The 19,558-nt window shown below is 37.1% G+C and overlaps 1 protein-coding gene and 1 pseudogene across 2 annotated transcripts in view; both read left to right on the top strand.

Annotated features, from left to right (window-relative positions):
- TMEM135 (transmembrane protein 135) overlaps positions 1 to 19,558 on the top strand; it is a 242,961-nt gene that overhangs the window by 147,464 nt on the left and 75,939 nt on the right. For both annotated transcript variants that reach the window (XM_003780838.3, XM_023511656.1), the window contains exon 6: positions 16,386 to 16,432. In XM_003780838.3, the coding sequence (XP_003780886.1) occupies positions 16,386 to 16,432 (47 nt within the window). The remainder of the gene's footprint in view (positions 1 to 16,385; positions 16,433 to 19,558) is intronic.
- On the top strand, positions 11,944 to 13,918 carry LOC105886860 (annotated as a pseudogene).

Below are 19,558 nucleotides of genomic sequence, written 5' to 3'. Positions count from 1 at the left end.
TTCTTTTGGTCTTTGAAACTAGTCCGTGCCTTAGACAAAATATAGGAAATACTTATTTTTAGTAAGTTCTTTCCATGCCCATCACAGCATCATTTGTATTGCTCTCGCGCTCTGTAGGGTCTGCTCTCTGCCGCCCTTCTGGGGCTGTCTTCTCTCGTGAGCCTTGTTCTCATCAGATTTAGCTCCTTTGGGCTTTATTTCTTCAACATCTCCTCACTGTTACTGAGATAATCTGAAAAATGAATATAACCAATGGATTTTGGCTTAGTATATATCCTATGGTGATAATGCCTAAGTCTTTTTCTTTCATAGTAATTCTGCTTGAGCCTTCTGCAGTACTATTTATCTACTCTCAGAGCTATAAAATTTGCAGGTTGTCATCTACACAAAACATATGTGCGTACTTTATTAAAGCAAGACAGTGCGAATCTTGTCTCCTATCTATTCAAATTATTTAAAATTAAAATAAAACATTAGAAATGTTCGCATACATTTGTATGTAGCTAATTAGAGCTAGAAACTCAGAGGTAGATTAAAATGTCAAAGGAAACTTTTAGTACTGGAAATTATTAATACCAAGAATGGTCTGCAGTCACCTAAGGAGAGATCACTTAACTTAAGGGGGTTATGTTAGTCTTCGAGGGCTGCCATAACAAAATAGTGTAGACTGGATGGCTTAAAGAGCAGAAATTTATTTGTTCACAGTTCTCGAGTCTAGAAGTCCAAGTTCAAGGTGCTTTCTGGTTGGTTTCTGGTTAGCGCTCTATTTCTGACTGTTTCTCATGTAGTCTTTCCTCCGTGCATGTGAGGGTTTGGAGGGTGGGCAGGGAAGACAGAGGGAGAGAAAGAGAACACAAGACTGCACAAGAGCAAGCAAGAGCTCTCTCTGGTGTCTCTTCCTCTTTTTATAAAGATACCCGTCCCAGCAGATTGGGGTCCAACCTAGGAAACTTCATTTAACCTGAGTTGCTCCCTGAAGAGCCTATCTCCAGATACGGTGACATTGGGCGTAGGGCTTTAACATGGATTTCAGGGGAATACAATGATTCCATAACAGAAATTAACTGATCATCAGTTTTGTTCCCATATATATCAAAATGAAGTAGTCAGGCAATCGTTATGTGTTGAAGCTTAGTTGGTGTAAATAAACTGCTCTGATGTTTTATAGTCTAATGGCATAGCAATCTAAAATGAGATTCACTATATTGTTAAAGACAGTGGGCAAACTTTTCTTCTATTCATTCGTGCTGTGCTCATTACTAAGTATAGAGTGTATATAAATGGGGAATTTATTTTCATTCAGGTAGTTCTCAGCGCATGTAAAGGTCGGGTGCTAGTGAAATTTTTGAGCCAAAGTAATTAGTAATACTTTAATGTTTAGTTTTCATTAACAACTGGTCATTTTACCTTCTTTCCTTTATATAAAAATGAAATCATATTCCATAAGTGCCAGTTTATATGTACTTTGGCACCTAACTTGATTAAGATGAAGGAATGTGTATTTAGGAAGCTCAGACACTGAGAGAGAGTATACCAGGAACCACCTGCTTTCCTCACGGGCATTTTCAATTAAAAGATTAATCAGACTATTTGTTGTTAAAGACAGAATTTCCATGTGAAGATTTTGGCTAACATACACACATACCTCATTTTTGCCATGCCTTGTATTTAACACACTCAGACGAGTATATCTGGAAACTCCAGAGTTTTGTAGCTTCTGTCCACAGTTAATCTGGTTTGCTGCTACTCATTAAATTTTGAAGTATGAGAAAATCAAGTCATACCAGTTTCAAAGTGCTTCAAGTGTTGAAGATACTACCGTATTTTACTTCTAATCATCTTCCCATCATGATGATGTAGAGTTTTCTGCACTGCACATCTTCTGGAGAGAAAAAAAGGAAAAGAAAAAACAAAACTAATTTTTCCTTTCATGACACTTTCTAGTGGAATCGATAATTTTAAGGTTGTGGACGTAATTGAGATACTAAAATACCATATAAAGGTCACGTTCTTCACTCTGGAACTTCCTAGTCCTCTTAGATGCAGGCATTATGAAAAATCCAGTAAGATGGAAACTGTACTCAGAGTTTATGGTACGTTATTTTGAGTTTATTTAGAAAGTTCAGGGAGTACTTTCCTTTGGTAAGAGGATACTCAGGGGAAGTTGTGCTTGTAAACCTATTTATTAATATTTATACATGCATACTAAATGTGACATCAGAGTAATATTCTTTTAGGGGTGAAAGTTTATATAAACATTTCCAGATACAGTGCCTAAAATTATGGTTTGTCTTTAGATATAGAAAAATTGCCTTGTTGAATTTTAGATCAAATAGACCAGATTCATCCTGAAAACTGGCCATATACAAATTTCATATCCAGCCTCGACCACATGAAACTTGAATACAAAGCAGAAGAGAGATTTCCATGCTAGAGATAAACTCTATGCATCTTTCTTCTCTTTAATTGCTCTAGAAGCCATCACTAAGGGCTGATCCTAAATGAACTTAGTTTTACAGCTGCACCACACTTTTGTTCTTCTATTGATTCTAATTTCATTTTTACTGTTGGATTAAAACTAGCTAAGTAAGTTTCATTTCAGTGTCCTATTCCATTAGATACTGAACAAAGTTGACGTTTAATTTTTTAAAATATCAGTGGTGATTATTTATTCTCTTATCACTCTTATTTATAAACTGTTGAAATACTTTTGTAGGTTTTTTGGTAAAATTCTATGCAAAGTGTGTAAAACTAATTAGTGATAAGCTAGATTCCAAGTGTCCGGTTGAGTGGAGAGGGGAAGAAGCATAGAAAATTAAGTTTTCTTCAGATAACCCAACATAGCCGAGAGGCCTTGATCTGTTGTTTTCTTGATGAAGTAAACATTGGAAGCTTGAGAAAAATTCATGTATGTGGATTAATTTTGATAGATATCATTGAAAAGTTCTATAGTAGAACTGTAGGTTCTACAGTAAATTGAGTTGAAAAGCTCTTCTACAGTTTACGTGATTTAGAATTCACTCACTTGTACTCCTAGTGCTTTAAAACTTCTTTTGATGTTCACTAGGGATAAAAAAACAACAGATCAGGACTTTTCCTGACTGAAAATATGATGGTAGTTAGTGTGAACTGAGTATTCAGAGAGGAACATGTAGCTTGGTAGAGAGGGTCAGAACCAAATTAGTTATGAGCAGTACCATGCTTAGTCAAGGACAGGTTTTCTTAAATCAGTTTGGAATTAGCCCAAGGAACTGGACAGGACAGGGCTCACCACTAGGGAGAACCTATCATATACACGAGTAATTTATCCATATGCTGTGTTTAAAAGAACAGTATATATATATTTATATATGTCTGTATCTCCCTCTATTTTTTGTTGATGGTCCTTGTTTCTGGGATTATGTATTGGGATTGGACTGGCTGTCAGTGGATACTTAGAAAATACAGAATTCAGTTGGTGGGCCTTTGTCCCTAGCCTTTGTTCCCAGAGCAGCAGTGAGCACACTCTGTCTTACTGGCCACCTTAGTGAACAGTCATCTTCACGCCAATGGCCATTCTTCAGTTTTTTTTCTGAATTGCCGTATTGCTATGTGCTGTTTGTATGTGGTCCTGCCATGACCTTTCTAAAGTAATCCAGAGGCTTTTATTTATTTATTTTTTAATGTCTGTGAGGGAAAACCATAATATGACCCCTGGATCTTACTCTTATTTAAGGTTGATGGGAATTCCACCCTTTGTATGAAAATAATGAATTTACTATAAATTGTCTGTTTATAACAAGGAGGTTTCACTTAGATGACCTGTCTACTTTGCCCTACTGAAAACATAATATTTTTTCAGCTGCTACTTTGCCTTGAGTTCATACAGTGCCTTTTTCTTCCCCCGTTCATATGTTGAATGACATGTAAGGTTTTCTTTTTTTTAAAATTTGGATTGAAAAAGTAACATATTTGGCTTTAAAGAATGGTTCATTATATAATTAGTTATATAAGAGAATATTGGAAAACTGGCTCCTATAGCTTATCCTCTCACCTCACTATATATGTAAACAAGTGAGGTTTTCAGTTTTTGTTTGTAATATTTAGATTACTTATTTTAGAAATTAAAAGAAATTATGCTTCTTTTGTTATTCTTCACTACAATAAATACTAGATCCTCCAAATATACTTTTGAGGATCATGGAAGTTTCTTTTCACCTTAACTTGAATCTAATTCATTATGAGAATAATGAGTTCCTTGACCCAGAGACTGTATCTAAACTTTTTTGTTTTATATTCTGGGCATGAAAACAGTAAATGTTTCATAATTAAGGTAAATGGAATTTATAGAATCTGTAAATACTTAATGGGCATTTAAAAAGTTTTTAAGAGAAATGTATGACAGTTCATGGACTTTGGAATCTCACCTGGTTTCAAAATCTGGCTCAGTGACACAACCATGTATGTCTTGCTAAAACTTCACCTGTGAAGTAGGGATAACAATCTCTACATTGTAGGGCAGTTTGGAGCATTACATGAAACAATGCATGTGAGGGTTTATTAACAATGTAACGTGTAGCATATGGTGACCATGCAATAACATCAGCGATTGATGATGTAACACTATTATTTAAATTATTATTGTCCTCTGTGAGATTCTCCGTACTCCCTTTATAAAAAGGATAGACACTGCTTATACAAATATATTGGAAGCATTAGGGGGATTATTCCTACCTTGGAATCACAGTGGCCATATTCGAGGCAGGAGGTATAACTGAAAGCCTCAGGTTTGTAGTCAGGCAATATTAGCTTTGAGTCTTAGTTCAGCTACTTAAATATTCTGTGATTGTAAGCGAGTAGCTTATTTTCTTACTCTAATCACCTCATCTTTAAAATACAAATGGTAAAAACCTGCCTTAAAGAGCTGTTGGGAGAATTTGAGATAATACTTTTTAAATATCTTATCCAGCAGCTGGCACTGTTAGCATCTATTGTTATGATTTATTGCCCCACTTTTCTTTTTCTCCTTGTTTTTTCGTCTTTTTTATACATATATAAAAATCTGAAAAACTTACCTTCACTAACTTTCCATCTTTAAATTTGCCCAGGGTTCCCTTTGGTTCCCCACTCTTCCTTTTGTCATTTATTTCCCTTCTTCTTTTTTTTTTTTTTTTGAACCACATCTTACTGACTTATAACAACCAATTGTTTGACCATAAAATAGAGGAATGAGTGTGGGAAAGAAAAGAAACAGCTGAATATTTGGGCAAATTTTAGATGTAAGTTATTAGCTAGCCTTTATGTCTACTAAACTACATTGCCCTTACATGATAATAGTGACGTGAACTGAATTCTGTGGGTGTTTGATGACAGTGTCTAATTGGTTTTTATAGTCTGAGTTCTGAGCGTACACTTTGAATTTGTACATTGTTTAATGAATGAATTCTTGTCTTAATTTTTATTTGACCATTAAATTTTCTTTTAAATTTTTTATAAAGTCTAGGTTTTTCCATATGTTAACCTTTATGTAGAAAGTTGTTTTAAACTGTTTATTTAAAAATAGATATGCTAGCAGAATTAGAATTTTGTTGTTACAAGAATGTATTAGTTACTGAGTATTGAAAAATATCCAGTCATATACTTTAAATTGTTCACTTTTTACAGAAGACAAGATATAACTTACTTACTTACCATAAAAGGATAGGATATCATTTTAGGCTTACTTCCCAGCCACTATTTTTCAACCATTGTCTAATGTATCTTTTTCTACAACTGGACATGCAGTTGTAGATAACATTTATTCATCCAGTAAGAGCTGTATTCTAAAGAGTATCAGGCAACAGTCTATTCCCAGAAAAGTTGGGTGGTGGCTATAGCTCAGTGGGTAGGGCATTGGCCCCATGTACTGAGGGTTTGGAGTTCAAACCCGGTCCCAAGCAAACTGCAACAATAACAACAACAAAACGCCTAACCTTATTTCCAGAAAAGTTGAGGATGCTTAGAAGAGTTTAAAGTTCGTATTTCTAAAAATGTGTATGAGTGAAAGTACTGTTTAGTTTCTTGTTCTAAATTTAAACTAACATCATTATTAAAATCTTTTTATATAAGAATCTATCCATGTACAGAGTGACAAAAGGAAAGACTCTGCCCTCTGGGTCTTTGTGTTCTAAGTAAATTTTGGTGCAGATCTAAAGAAAGCGTAGAGACAGCCTGGGAACTATTCCTTAAGTACAAACAATAATTAAAACACTAACATAGTCATATGTTTTGGTGAGTACTGCCTATAGAATGAATCGTAAATATTTCCGTTCTTGCATATTTTAATGGAATGTTTTGCTCACATGCCTGCATGACTGAGTTCCTCAAGGGAACAGGAATCAAGCATAAGGTATATTTCCCTAATATGCTGGGACCATAGTAGATATTTAATAAATAAATAAAGAAGGGTGAGAGTGCTTATGTGGCTCCTTATATGTTCTGTTTCACTTCAAGACCCTGAGGGCTGGTTTGGCGCCTGTGGCTCAAGTGGCTAAGGCGCCAGCCACATACACCTAAGGTGGTGGGTTTGAATCCAGCCTGGGCCCGCCAAACAACAATGATGGCTGCAACAACAAAAAAAAATATCCAGGCATTGTGGCGGGTGCCTGTGGTCCCAGCTATTTGGGAGGCGGAGACAGGAGACTCGCTTGCGCCCAGGGGCTGGAGGTTGCTGTGAGCTGTGATGCCACAGCACTCTACCCAGGGGGACAGCTTGAGGCTCTGTCTCAAAAAAAAAGAACCTGAGGTCTCCTGATAATTTGGAGTTTACCTTTATATGTTTGTCCTTTGGAGTTGCCAGGTCACAAAATATTGGAAACACATGACACCAGATCAGTTTTTTTGAATGCATAAATGGATACATGGTTAAAATATGAATTAAGTGCAGATAAAGTGAGAAGAGATTTATTGCTTTTCTTGAAAAGAGAGATGAGTTTTAGTATTTGAGTGAGAGAACAAAGAGAATCTTGATGACTATGGGGAAGTGGGCTTGATGGACAGTGAAAGCTGGATTCACAACACATCAAGCAGCATTGTCTGTGGAGCTCCTCAGAACGGAATGGTTAAAGGCACTGTGATAGGTGTAACACACGTTTGATTATGTTAGAGAAAGCAGAAGAGTTCTGTGGTAGGAAATTGTAAAAATGTACCAGGTATGCAGTAGAATTTAGAATAACTCTAGGATATATGTTTTGACTATTTTGAAGCATAAATGATAAAAACAGCTTTTTTTAACTAGACCATGTTCACATTGGGTTATATAAATGATTTTGATATTTCTGATTATTTTAAGGGTTTACATGCATTCTTACATGGTGATTTTGTGTGTTTGTTACTGCTTTGAGAGGCATAGTTTTTATATAATTCTACATGACACAGTGATGACAATAGTAATGCGGTTTTTTCTGAAAGTTTTGTAAGCTCTATAGCAAGAAGCACGTATCGTGAATCTGTCACTTATCAGTCTTTCCAGAGGGAAGAGTATTTTTCAGCTCAGTGTACTTTACTTTCACATTAGTTGTTACAGTTTCTGTATTTTCTTGCTCTGTTGGCGCAGTCCATCATGAGATGGCCTTTACATAATTACTTTTATTTAAACACCCTTTTGTGATAATAATGAAATTAATTTCATGTTTTTACATTAAATAGTAGTTTCAAAAAATAAACATGGCTTGCAAAAGACCAACAACCAAATCAAAAATAAGTAAAAGATATGAAAAAGCAGTTAAACTAGCCAACCAAAAGACAAACAAAAGGCTTATAAACCCAAGAGGCTCAGTCTTACTAATAAGAAGCAACTGTATCATTTCTTTCACCCATCAGATGGATTGGCAAAGATAAGGCAGTTTGCAAAAATGCAGTTTTTGCAGGGATAGAGAAATACCTACTGTAAGAAAATAGCTACTTTCATACACTATTGGTGGGAGTGCATATTGATGCAGCCTTCTCAGAGGGCAATTTGGCAATATTTACCAAAACTAAAAGTACACTTGTCCTTTGAGTCAGTGAATTCAGGTCTAAGAATACTTGATGTATGTAAGTTTACCAAGTGTAACTTGGTATAAAGTATACTTTGGTATTCTAAAATGTTTATCGCATCCATTCTAAAGTCTCATAGGAGACTTTCAATAAACTTCACCTATGTGTATGTTCATATGTATAAAATTAAAAAGTATATAAGAGTGCCTTTATTAGCTATGTACTTATGAACAAAGGTATATGTATACACATACAAAATTCTACATAAAGACCAGAGATCTGGGATAAAAGGGAACTTCATTTCATTGTATTTTTGTTGTTCTGTTTGCATTTTTTTCATGTACATGCATTACTGCTTTGGTATCAGTTTTAACAGTTTTTTAAAGGTATAGTTTATACACTAAAAAATTTATGAGTTTAAAATATCAGTTCCATGGGTTACTTATATATGGAGTAGAACCTTCATAGTGGACCACCTCCTAAAGTTGACCTAATTTTCATAGACTGGACATGCACCAAATGCACACGTCAGTACAGGAGGCCTAGTTCCTTCTGCTGACCAGTTTGTTATAGTCCTTTGGGTGGCCAATTTACACAGTTCTAATGTATTTACTGAGTTGTGTGTGCATCTACTTCTGTATGACAATTTTAGACCCTTTTCACTGCCCCCCAAGGAAACCTCGTACCCATTAGCTATTGCTCTCTGTCACCCCATGCTCCCCAAGCTCTCAGCAGCCACTCTTCTGGTTAAAAGTAGCTTTGCCTGGCAATCCTTGGACTTCTGTGAGAGGCTTCTTTCACGTACCATAATGTATTCAAGGTTCATATATGTTGTAATATGACAAACTTTTTAATGTAAAAAATGTTAAAAAAAATCAAAGTGAAACTAGCAATTTTAAAATTACTTATTTTGTACAAATATATTGATTAATAGTTTTGAAATGGTAGGAGAGAAATGAGAAATTTCCTTTTTTTATGAGAAATTATTTCTTATTTTAAATGACCATTTATTGAACATTTGTGGTGAACTAGTTATTCTGTTAGGATTTATATACAAGGCCTGACAATTAAGTTCATGAACTCATCCTAGAAAAAGGGCTACATACTTCATTGATGAATACCACTATGGTCATTTTTGAAGTATTCCCCCTTGGGAAGTTATGCACCCATGCCAGTGCCTAGTACAGTCTTCAAAGCAATTTTGGGACTCTTTTTCTGGAATGACTGTGAAAGCCAGGCATCCTCAAACTACGGCCCGTGGGCCACATATGGCCTGCCTAGGGCATTTATCTGGCCCGCCAGGTGTTTTTGCTGCTGCTGCCTGTCTTGCTTAGTAGCCACCTCGTCCCGGGGCCCGCAGTCCGGCCCTTCAATGTTTGAGGGACAGTGAACTGGCCCCCTGTTTAAAAAGTTTGAGGACCCCTGGTGAAAGCCATTTTTGTGACTCATACCCTGTAATTCTAGCACTCTGGGAAGCTGAGGCAGTGGATTGCTTGAACTCAGGAGTTTAAGATCAACCTAAGCAAAAGCAAGACCCCGTTTCTACTAAAAATAGAAAAACTTGTCAGGTGTTGTGGCAGGTGCCTCTAGTTCCAGCTACTGGGGAGGCTGAGGCAAGAAGATCTCTTAAGCCCAAAAGTTTGAGGTTGCTCTGAGCTATAATGATGCCACAGCACTCTACCCCGGGCAAGGGAGTGAGACTCTGTCTCAAAAAATAAAAAAGCCATTGTCATCTTCCCCTTGGTGTCCTGAATGTCATCAAAATGTTTTCCTTTCAATATTTCCTCTATCTTGGGTAAAGACAAAAGCCATCAGGGGCCAGATTGTGTAAGTAGGGAGGGTGTTCTAATGCAGTTATTTGTTTACTGGGTAAAAACTCCCTCATAGACAGTGCTGTGTGAGCTGGTACATTGTGGTACTATAAGAGCCATGAGTTGTTGGCCAACATTTACAGTTAAGATTTCCCTATTTCTCTTTTAATGTTTCCTTGGTCAGTTATACTTCTAACAAACAGCTGATAATTTTGACACACAATTTGATGAATTTTTGCAATGTTTTCATCTGTTCTGTTTGTTACTGGCTACTTGATGAATTTTTGCAATGTTTTCATCTGTTCTGTTTGTTACTGGCTACTGTGACTTCTCTTCATCAGTGACACTTTCTTTCTCCTCAGAAAAATATTTAATCCATTTGTATGCTTCTGTTTTCTTCATAGCATTATCCCGGTAAACTTGGACTAACATGTCCCTGATTTCACTTTCACTCTTGACAAGTTAAACAAGAAGTTTATGAATGTTTGTTGCTCTAATTTAAGCTCTGACATTTTTATGACCCCAAAACACACAATAATGGATGCCATTCAGGAAGACACAGCCATATGTTGATACAAACACGACTGTGAGATACTGATACACCAAGGTTACTGTGTTGTTTGTTCGGTGCTACCAACATAAGCACAAGGTAGCAAGTTCAAGAGTTTAATTGTTAGACTGTTGTATGTTATTTATTCCTTATAGCGTATGTAATAGGCAGTATTATATTATTTCTATAAATGAACAAATTTAGTGATATGATCTTTAGTTTTTTGTGTCAATTTATACATAAAGATGTAAGGTACATGGATGCAGACTTTATAACTAAAGTAAAAAATATGTGTATTTTTTAAATATCTTTTCTCACCTGATTAGAAGATAAGTTCTAGGGAAAGGACTTCGTGTATTGTTGTAATCTAAAATAGTGCCTGGTACGTAGTAGGTGTTCATTAAATATTTATTGAATGAGTTGCTTAATTAGACTACAAAATCTCTTTTTGTTTTCTTTCTTTCTTTTTTGAGACAGAGTCTCAAGCTGTTGCCCTGAGTAAAGTGCTGTCGAGTCACTGTTCACAGCAACCACAAACTCTTGGGCTTAAGTGATCCTCTTGCCTCAGTCTCACAAGTAGCTGGGACTACAGGCGCCCTCTACAATGCCCAGTTATTTTTTGGTTATAGTTGTCATTGTTGTTTGGCGGGCCTGGGCTAGATTCGAACCTGCCAGCTCTGGTGCATGTGGCTGGTGCCTTAGCTGCTTGAGCTACAGGCGCCAAACCTTTGATTTATTTCTGTTTGTAAAGACTTTCATGTCTCCCCCTGGGAGCTGGGGGTTTGAGAGGGACCCTCCAGGGACCCTTTTTCCCTCACTGGGGCAATGTGTCCCACTTGGTCCTGCCACCCAAATGGCCCTGTGGAGGGGATTTCTTACCTTCAGACACAGTCTATTTGCATGTTGTAGAGTTTTATTATTCAAAAAAAAGAATGTCATTTACATGTGGTTTTACCGGCTCCAAGAAATCAGTGAAACTTACCCGTTGATTGAATTGGAGCATGTGAGGAAGAAGGAAGACCAGAAGTGTATTCGGTCTTGACTGAGGTGTTGCCATGAGCAAGAAGCAGAGAGATGCAGAGTTCGAGGCAGAAGGCCTGACGTGGCACTATATGTACCTTAAAGCTCCAAGGGGTGCAGTTCTCCTCAAGGTAGTTGATGAGGCAGAAAGCTCTGGTTTGCCTAACTCTGTGGTGAAAGAAGAACAAAAAGGAGGCTGTCTCTCTCTAAAGGAAATCTTCAGAGACAAAGCGGAGGCTCAAAGACTAATATCAGTCCTGAGAGAAAGGAGCATAATTTTAGAAATTCGGAAAGAGCCTCAAATCCTGGGATTATACCAAATTTACCTGTGCAGAGACATTTTAAACCCAAGAAGGTGGAGTGTTTGGGTATTGAAACCCCCGATGTGACAGAGCATGAGAGGATGCTTCTCTCACAGTTTTGTTCAGAAATTAGTGAGGCTCAGGTTCTAAGCAAACCGTTTCAAGATGTTGAGTTCTGTGATTTCAGTAGGCACGAACTATGGGGGGAAACATTTGAAGACAGAGATTTGGAAAGCAGAATTGAAGCTGATGCCAAGGTTGTGGAGATACTATCCCAGACTCCTAGAGTTCTTGGTTCTGTATTAAAATCTAAGAATATGATTGCAACAGTAAAACTAAGCTCTGATTCTGGGACTGTACAATAAGGCATTCAGATGGAATGTTAAAATGTAGCAGAGACGGTATTGCTGCACTTTCTGTTCCTAGAAGTCCAGATAGAGTCATTGATCAAACTTGTATAGACTTTGAATCTGAGAATGTAGGTGATATAGCTGGTACTAAGGGTTCATCTTTTGTTAGAAAGGTAAAGATTCCATTCCTGAGACTATGGATCACATCTCTCAAAAAATGTCTATAGTCAGCAGATTAAAGAGCACAAATGGCATCGTTGATCCAATAATGTTTAAAGAGTGTGAGAAGAATGACAGCATTGCTGATGAGTTATGCGTAAAGTGTGAACCTTCTGAAACAGATACAGATACGGACTTCAGAGTAGGTGACATTACCAGTAAAATGTGCATGATGGACATTACAGGTGCCTTATGTGATCACATAACTGTTGGCAGCCCTTATGTGGTTGCAGTTAGAATAGCTGATGAGACCTGTAATGATACGAGTAGTTTCTCAAAACATATAGCAATGAGTACAGAGGCAGGTCCACTTTATGTAGCTGGAAGTGGGAATGACACTGAAAATTCTAGCAATTTGTCTGCTTGCTCACATATTTATGCTCAGAGTATTTCATCTACTTGTGCAGAGTCAACAGGAAAATTGACTGAGAGCCTCTCAGATTGTGCTTCTTCCTTACCTGTAAAGAAAATTGCTGATGGTAATTGTAACACGTTTTTGGACTCTGAACTCAGCATGTTAAATGGGACAAAAATACTTTCAGATAGTGCCTTGGGCAATGATCTGGATAGTACTGGTAATATAACAGAGACACTGCATGAACTAAGAATTTCTGAAGAGTTTAAAACAAAGGAGCAAGATGACTCAGAGAATATAGAATTTGGGGTATCCTTTCCTGATAGAGAATCATTATCTATGGAAACATCCATAGGACTGAAAGCAACTGAAACTTCTCTGCTCGGGGAGTACTGCTCCTGAGGAGAGCTGGGAGTCTTTGTTTAATGATGATGGTGATTGCCTGGATCCATGTCTTCTACAAGAGTTATCAGGGAATATAAAGAACAGAGAAAACATCCAGGAGCCTAGATTTGATTAATACAACCATGACGTTCCTGATTCAGTCACCTTGGTGACTGAATTCCCACATGTCATTGAAATGTATGACTTCTCTCAAGAATTTCATACTGAAGATCTTGTGCAGGTTTTCTGCAGTTATCAGAAAAAAGGATTTGATATTAAATAGGTGGATGATACACATGCGCCAGGAGTATTTTCTAGTCCAGTTACAGCTCATGATGTGCTAGGTATGGTGAGGATCTGGCCCTTGTCACAGGCCACAAGAGCAGCCAAGGCCAAAGCTAGAGCTTATGCTGAGTTCTTGCAGCCAGCAAAGGCGCGTCCTGAGACTTCAGCAGCCCGAGCCAGAAGTTTTGTCATCAGTGCCCTTGGGGTTCAAAGTAAGCAGAGCAAAATAGCATGGGAAGCAGAGCTCAAGAAAGTGCAAGAAGCCTGAGAAAGAAAACGGTTAGAACCCAGGCAACAGGAAGACACCCGAGAAGGCAGAGACCAATCTGCAGTTTGAACATAATGAAAGAGATAATGTAAGTCTTCACCTGAAAGGATTCTCTTCCACAGCTCTGTGTACATGCAGGTACGGAGGTTATAGAGATAAAGTCATCAAGACAAGGATTGGGCACTGAAAGAAGATACACTCCTGCCTTTACTCCGAACGGCAGCAGTTCTTTGCAATTGCCCTACTGTGGTGGGCATAGTAGCCAGCCATCAGCTAATAAGAACCATGGAAGATGTTACTTCCAAGAGTCCTCGTGATAGGGCAAGTCATGTTAGCGTGGGTCACACTTCCACAAAGTTTAAAAACAAACACACAACAGAGGATTCAGACCTGCAATGATGGGAGCTGTCGGCCCTGCGAAGACAGAGCTTTCCTTACCTGACAAAATTGAGAACAGCCGTATTGGAAGCAGGGCAGGGGATAGGGAGGGAGTAATTAGTACAGAGAGACAGTACAGTGTCTGGTGTACTTGGTGTACACGGAATCTGCACTGCCGGTTCCAGAACTCTGATGTGGGTGAGCTGCAGCAGATGTGGGCATTTAGACTCCAGAGTGTGTAGTGAGCTCAGTGCCCAGTGCTGCTGCCGCTGCACAGTCACCAGGGGCAAGCCAGATTCCTTCCTCTCAGTAGGCTGGCCTTGGGAACTGTGTGCCAGTCCTAGTTTAAGCAGTTATATCACATTGGAAGAGGGAGACATTAAAGCCCATTTTATGACCCCCCCCCAAAAAAACGTCCATGTTTTGAACTTATGTTGTATAAAAAAGTGAGCTTCAGTTATCATTATTAATGATTTTTAGAGATTTCAAAAGGGCTGCCTGTTTAAAAATAAGTTCTCTCCAGATTTATGTCTCTGAGTTAAATTTTTATATATGGATTACTTTTGTGGGTAACAAAAGATAAAAATAATCTGCTGAGTGCCTGGTGCTTTTATAAGTATCATCTCATTGACTCTTCCTAGCATTTCAAAGTGAGATATTATTATCCTCAGTTTATAGATAAAGGCTCTAACTAAGGCTTAGGGGAAATCATAAAAACATCTAAAGTCAAACAGAATTAGGATTCAAACCCAGATCTACCTTACTCTGAAACTTGAGTTCTTAAACATTGTATTTTCCCCAGTGTCAAGTTATATTTTTAAGGATAAGTATCAATTTAAAATGAGCACAGATAGGCTTGATATGCTATTAAGATAGAGCATAGCAACATTTTGAGAAGAGGCTTTGGACATTCTCTTTAGAGAAGGTTAGAGAGTGTTGGGAAGATTTGTGGGACACTTGCAGTGGTTCTCAACCTGTGGGTTGCGACCCACAGGAACTGTATTAAAGGGCTGCGACATGAAGAAGGTTGAGAACCACTGCTTTAGAGAAAGGCTTTTGAGTATGATCTGCAAGAAAGACACAATGATGGGAAAGAAAAGCAGGAAGGATTGACATCTGAGAAGGTAGCATTGCCTCAAGGGGATAGAATGATGGGGAAATAAAAGATTTAGGTTCATGATTCGGTTTTGGTTGGCAAATTATAGCTAGTAAATAAACTCACTAGGACTTTAATTTATAATTTATTATTCAATAGCTGAAAATTATTTGACATGCTTTATGTCTCCAAAAGTGGTGAAATGAACCTTACATGTCATGGATAAGGTAATTTAAAGTCAGTGGAAAAGAGAGAGAAGAAAGGAAAGAGGGAGCTAAAGGAGAGAGAGGGGAGGAGAGTGAGTATGTTTTTATTAGAGAAAGAGATTTATATATATAAAACATAGAATGTTATATAAATATGATATTCATTTACATTAATTGCTACCAACCCTCTTTTGGTTTGTGTGTTTATATTGGTTTCTGTATGTTTCTGAGTCATTTATGTTATATTTATGGGTTAAGATGACAACTTACCAAGCTTGATTTATAATAGCAAAACTAATATACTTTCCTCAGGTTGACCAGAAATTATTTTTGTTGGAAATAGCAAAACACTGTTTTACACCATTTGCATTTCTGTTATTCTTTTGGTTAGCCTCCTACGGTAGAAAGAACGTTCACTTCTAGTCTGTGACACGAGGCCATTGACAATCTTGTGTTTAATTTACATTATTGTTGTTAATGTAAGAGGGCATTTCACAGAGCACCCAGTCAGCACTGGGATCCTGGATTCCTTCCGTATACCGTTTTAGTAGCTGTGTTTAGTATGATGTTTTGAGGAGACCTTCTGCAATTCAGACTTACTGTATGTTCTTATATCTTTTTTTAGGGCATTTTTTTAATAGCTTGTCTATATTCCACAAAGGATGCTTCTATTTTTAGGAGATTTTCTTACTGATTAGAACTGGGTGACAACTGTACTGTATTTAACATTTAAAAAGTCTGATTGTCTTGATAGAATAGTTAATAAACTTTCTGGTTTGTACACTGACTTGACTATATAAAAGCTATCATTCTTGTTTTTTAATTACATGCTTCTTTGGGCATTCTAGCAGACAAGTTAAAAAATTGTCCGTTCAGTTTTTGAACCTTATCATCCTTCTATGGAGTCCGTGTAACTTGTGTGTCTATGTATGTGTTTGTAACTGTGTATAATATATACACGTATTACATATAATTAGTGCAGTTTATTATTACCTTCATATGACCTTTATGAAAGGTAGAGAGTATGATATGTACAGGCCTAATTTTGTATACCCTTTTATTATTTCAGGCACAAGGTTCAGTAATGGGTATTTTGTTGTTATGAGTTCCTCAGATGATGATATCAGTGTTCTTTTTGCGAGTAATGTATTTTGTTCTTTCTATAGGTGCTTTTGTTCTGCATCACAGCTGCCATGTACATGTTCTTTTTCAGGTATGTTCTGTTATACCTATTTATTTTAATACCAAAAATAGTAGCCCTTTGTAATTTCTTTGTCAACCATGAAGCTAAAGTATTCCTGAAATAATTACCTTTTATAAGTGGCATAATGTTCTTTTCTCTAGAGTAGCCAGAGATAAATCCCTGCTCCTCCATGAGTAAAGAGAAAGAGAAGGAAGGAAGATTTTTCTTTTTTCTCCTCCGAATTCTACCAGTGGGTTCATAAGTAGGGTTTATCAATTAATAGCAATCAAATTCTGATAACTGAATTTTTGGATTTATCAACTGATTTTAGGGATTTTTCACTGTCCTTCTAAAATAGTCAACATTTTAAATTTAGATGAGAAAAAAGTTGCCACTTTTTCTGTCTAAACCTTCTGCAAAGGTACCTGTTTGGTCCTAATGTCAAAGTTATATTTTTCCTTGACACTGAGTCTCCAAGGAGTATGGAGGGGGTATCCGGAAGGCTCAAGATGTAAATGCTTAGTAACAAGGCTGTCTTCTTCTGTCTTCTTCGTAAAACCACAGCAGGAAGGGAACATGATTTTTATTTAGGGAGAGTCCACTTCTTCATTCCTTTATTTTCAGTGATACCAATCACTGTATGTTGCTGTGTATAATGTATATTTTTTGCCCAAATTTTTAAGGGGAAAGTAAGGGTGCGAATACTCTCAGAATGGTGGAGCCAGGGCCTGGGGGTGGGGGTGGCTCATAGCCTTCCCACCATTCCCCCTCCTCACTCCCCCACTACCCCCAGGGTTCCAGTCTGGGAGGATGGAGGATCCTGAGGGGAGCAGTGGGAGGGGCTGCCACCCAGGGCTCTGATCAGGAGTTGGGGGAAGTGGCATATCTGGGGAGGTGGGCTGCTGCCATGTGGGGCTAGGGTCAAGACCCAAGAAATGAGGAGCCCCATGCAAGCCCAGGGACTGGCCTGGCTGTCTGGACCATGCAGCTTCAGAAGTAACTCCCCCTCCTCCCACTGGGCATGCACTTTGCCTTGTTCACTGTGTCCGACTGGCTGGGAGGGAGCGTTCCTGGGAGAGTCAGTGAGAAGGAAGGGGCAGCCTTCACAGAGTAGGCAGCTGTGGGGAAGGTGCTGTGAGTTGCGTGTTTATCAGGGGTGCATCAGTCCTCCCCAGCTGTGTTTCTCCTCCAGAGAGCCAGCTACTTTTTCTGGTGTTTTCCTGAAAGTTTGGGCCCAAAACATGGGTGAACATTATATACAGGAGTCCATTTTTCATGGCAAAATAGGGTAATTCTCATTTATTTCACTCTTATAGCTGTCATTTGTAGATTTTTAAATTTTTTTCTGAATCTAGACAGAATTCAATCTCAGCAGGAGGGAGCAGATATTTAATACATTTGCGCTTAAGTGATAAAAGCAATTATAGATTTTTAATCACATACATTTGGTAGATATATTTACAAAAGAAAGGCAATTCAGCCAAACTTGATTCTTAAACCAATTTCCTGCCAGAACATCCTAATAATATTTGATAAAGAACAATGATATAATTTTAGGTTATTTGACCTTTTCAAAATATGTTATATACAAATACAAAATGATTATGTGTCTTCATATATACTATACTATTCCTATGGTCCTCTTTCTTATATTTTAATAACTTAGGGGTGGGTTGAGGGAGCTTGGAACAGTGATTATTTCATTTCATTGATTTCCAAAAATCTAATTATATTGAAACATATTTTTAGGATAGTATTGCAATAAGTTCATGTAGATTATATCTGTGCTCTGTCTTTCTGAAAATATAGCATACGTGGTAGGGAAAAGGCAATCATAAAACAGTAAAATGTTAGAAGTGTCAGTTTTGTTGATATGCATAGGAAGAAAGTACAATATCAAGTGAATTTTCTTTTTGTGAAAATTTCCAGCAGAACAGGTAGTGAAAATTCTTTCCTTTAAGGCACTTTACAGATAGCATATGACTAACATTTAGTATTTCTTAGTCATCTGAAGTTTTGAGGTTTAAAAACAAATTATATGTTGAATACACTGATATATGCCCAATTTATAGCATGGTTCTAGGAAATTATATTTTGAAAACTGCTACCATCAACCTAGTATTTTTGGTGTAGAAAGAAAATCAACCCTATAAATACGTGTTTTGGTGCAGAGCTACGGAACCTTTTCCTGTTTCAGTCACAAAGTCTGGGTTAAAAACAACAATTTAAAATACTTTCCAGAAGGCTCAATACAAGGTTTAAGTGCCAAGATAAACACTTTCAATTTTCTGAGGTAAGGGGTTGTTTTTCTCCCAAAAGAAGCACTATCACCAAATTCAGTGTTCTTGGCAGAAATAAGTTTAAATAAATCAACAAAAGAGGTTTGGTAAATGGTAGAATAAAACCATTTATGAAATACTACAACCAAACAAAACAATGTCATGTGTTTGTCTGAACTCTATCTAACTTGTATTCAAATGAACAAATAATATTGTACAAAGCACTTGGCAAGTCTGCTTGTATTGAAATATTTTATTCTTAAAAGTGAGTTTTACTATAAATACATGTGTTTGAAGAGATTTAGTCTATTTATTAATAATTATTTTAAATCTAATAGCATGAAATTGGATAAGTAAATATCAAAGATATTTTTCCCAGGACTCCATTTATAGGTAACCTCTTTTGAGAAGAGGGTAAGGGGAAAATTTGAAATGTGTCAACTTGTGTTTTTATCCTAACCTATGAATGAGAAAAAATGAAATTAGGCCTCCTTTCAATAAAAAGAACTGGAAGTAATTCTATAAGTATTTTCTATAGGTGTCATAGGATGTGATAGTTTATTATGAATGTACTTAAAAAACAACGGTGTTTTTGGTACTGAAAACTATGTAATGAGTCTTACATTATCTTACTTTTGCCAGGCTCTTAAATAGTTTTTTTTAAAATAGTCTTTTTATGTCTATTATGTCATACTTGATAATTGTGATTTTTAATTCTAACACCAGAATTATTATGTTCAAATGGAATCCTGGAAATACTTAAGAAGGCTTGGGTTTGGGGGAAGGTAATGTGTGAAGAGAGAGCTATAGTTCTGTTCTAGTGTTTAGCCAGTTATGAGATTCCTATCCACACCAACACGTGCTGTGGATTCTATTA

The sequence above is a fragment of the Otolemur garnettii genome, unplaced genomic scaffold, assembly GCF_000181295.1.
Source record: "Otolemur garnettii isolate 467f Iridium unplaced genomic scaffold, OtoGar3 scaffold00001, whole genome shotgun sequence".
Taxonomy (NCBI): Eukaryota; Metazoa; Chordata; class Mammalia; order Primates; family Galagidae; genus Otolemur; species Otolemur garnettii.
Note: the sequence above shows the minus strand (reverse complement) of the source record. Positions and strands in the feature narration are given on the sequence as shown.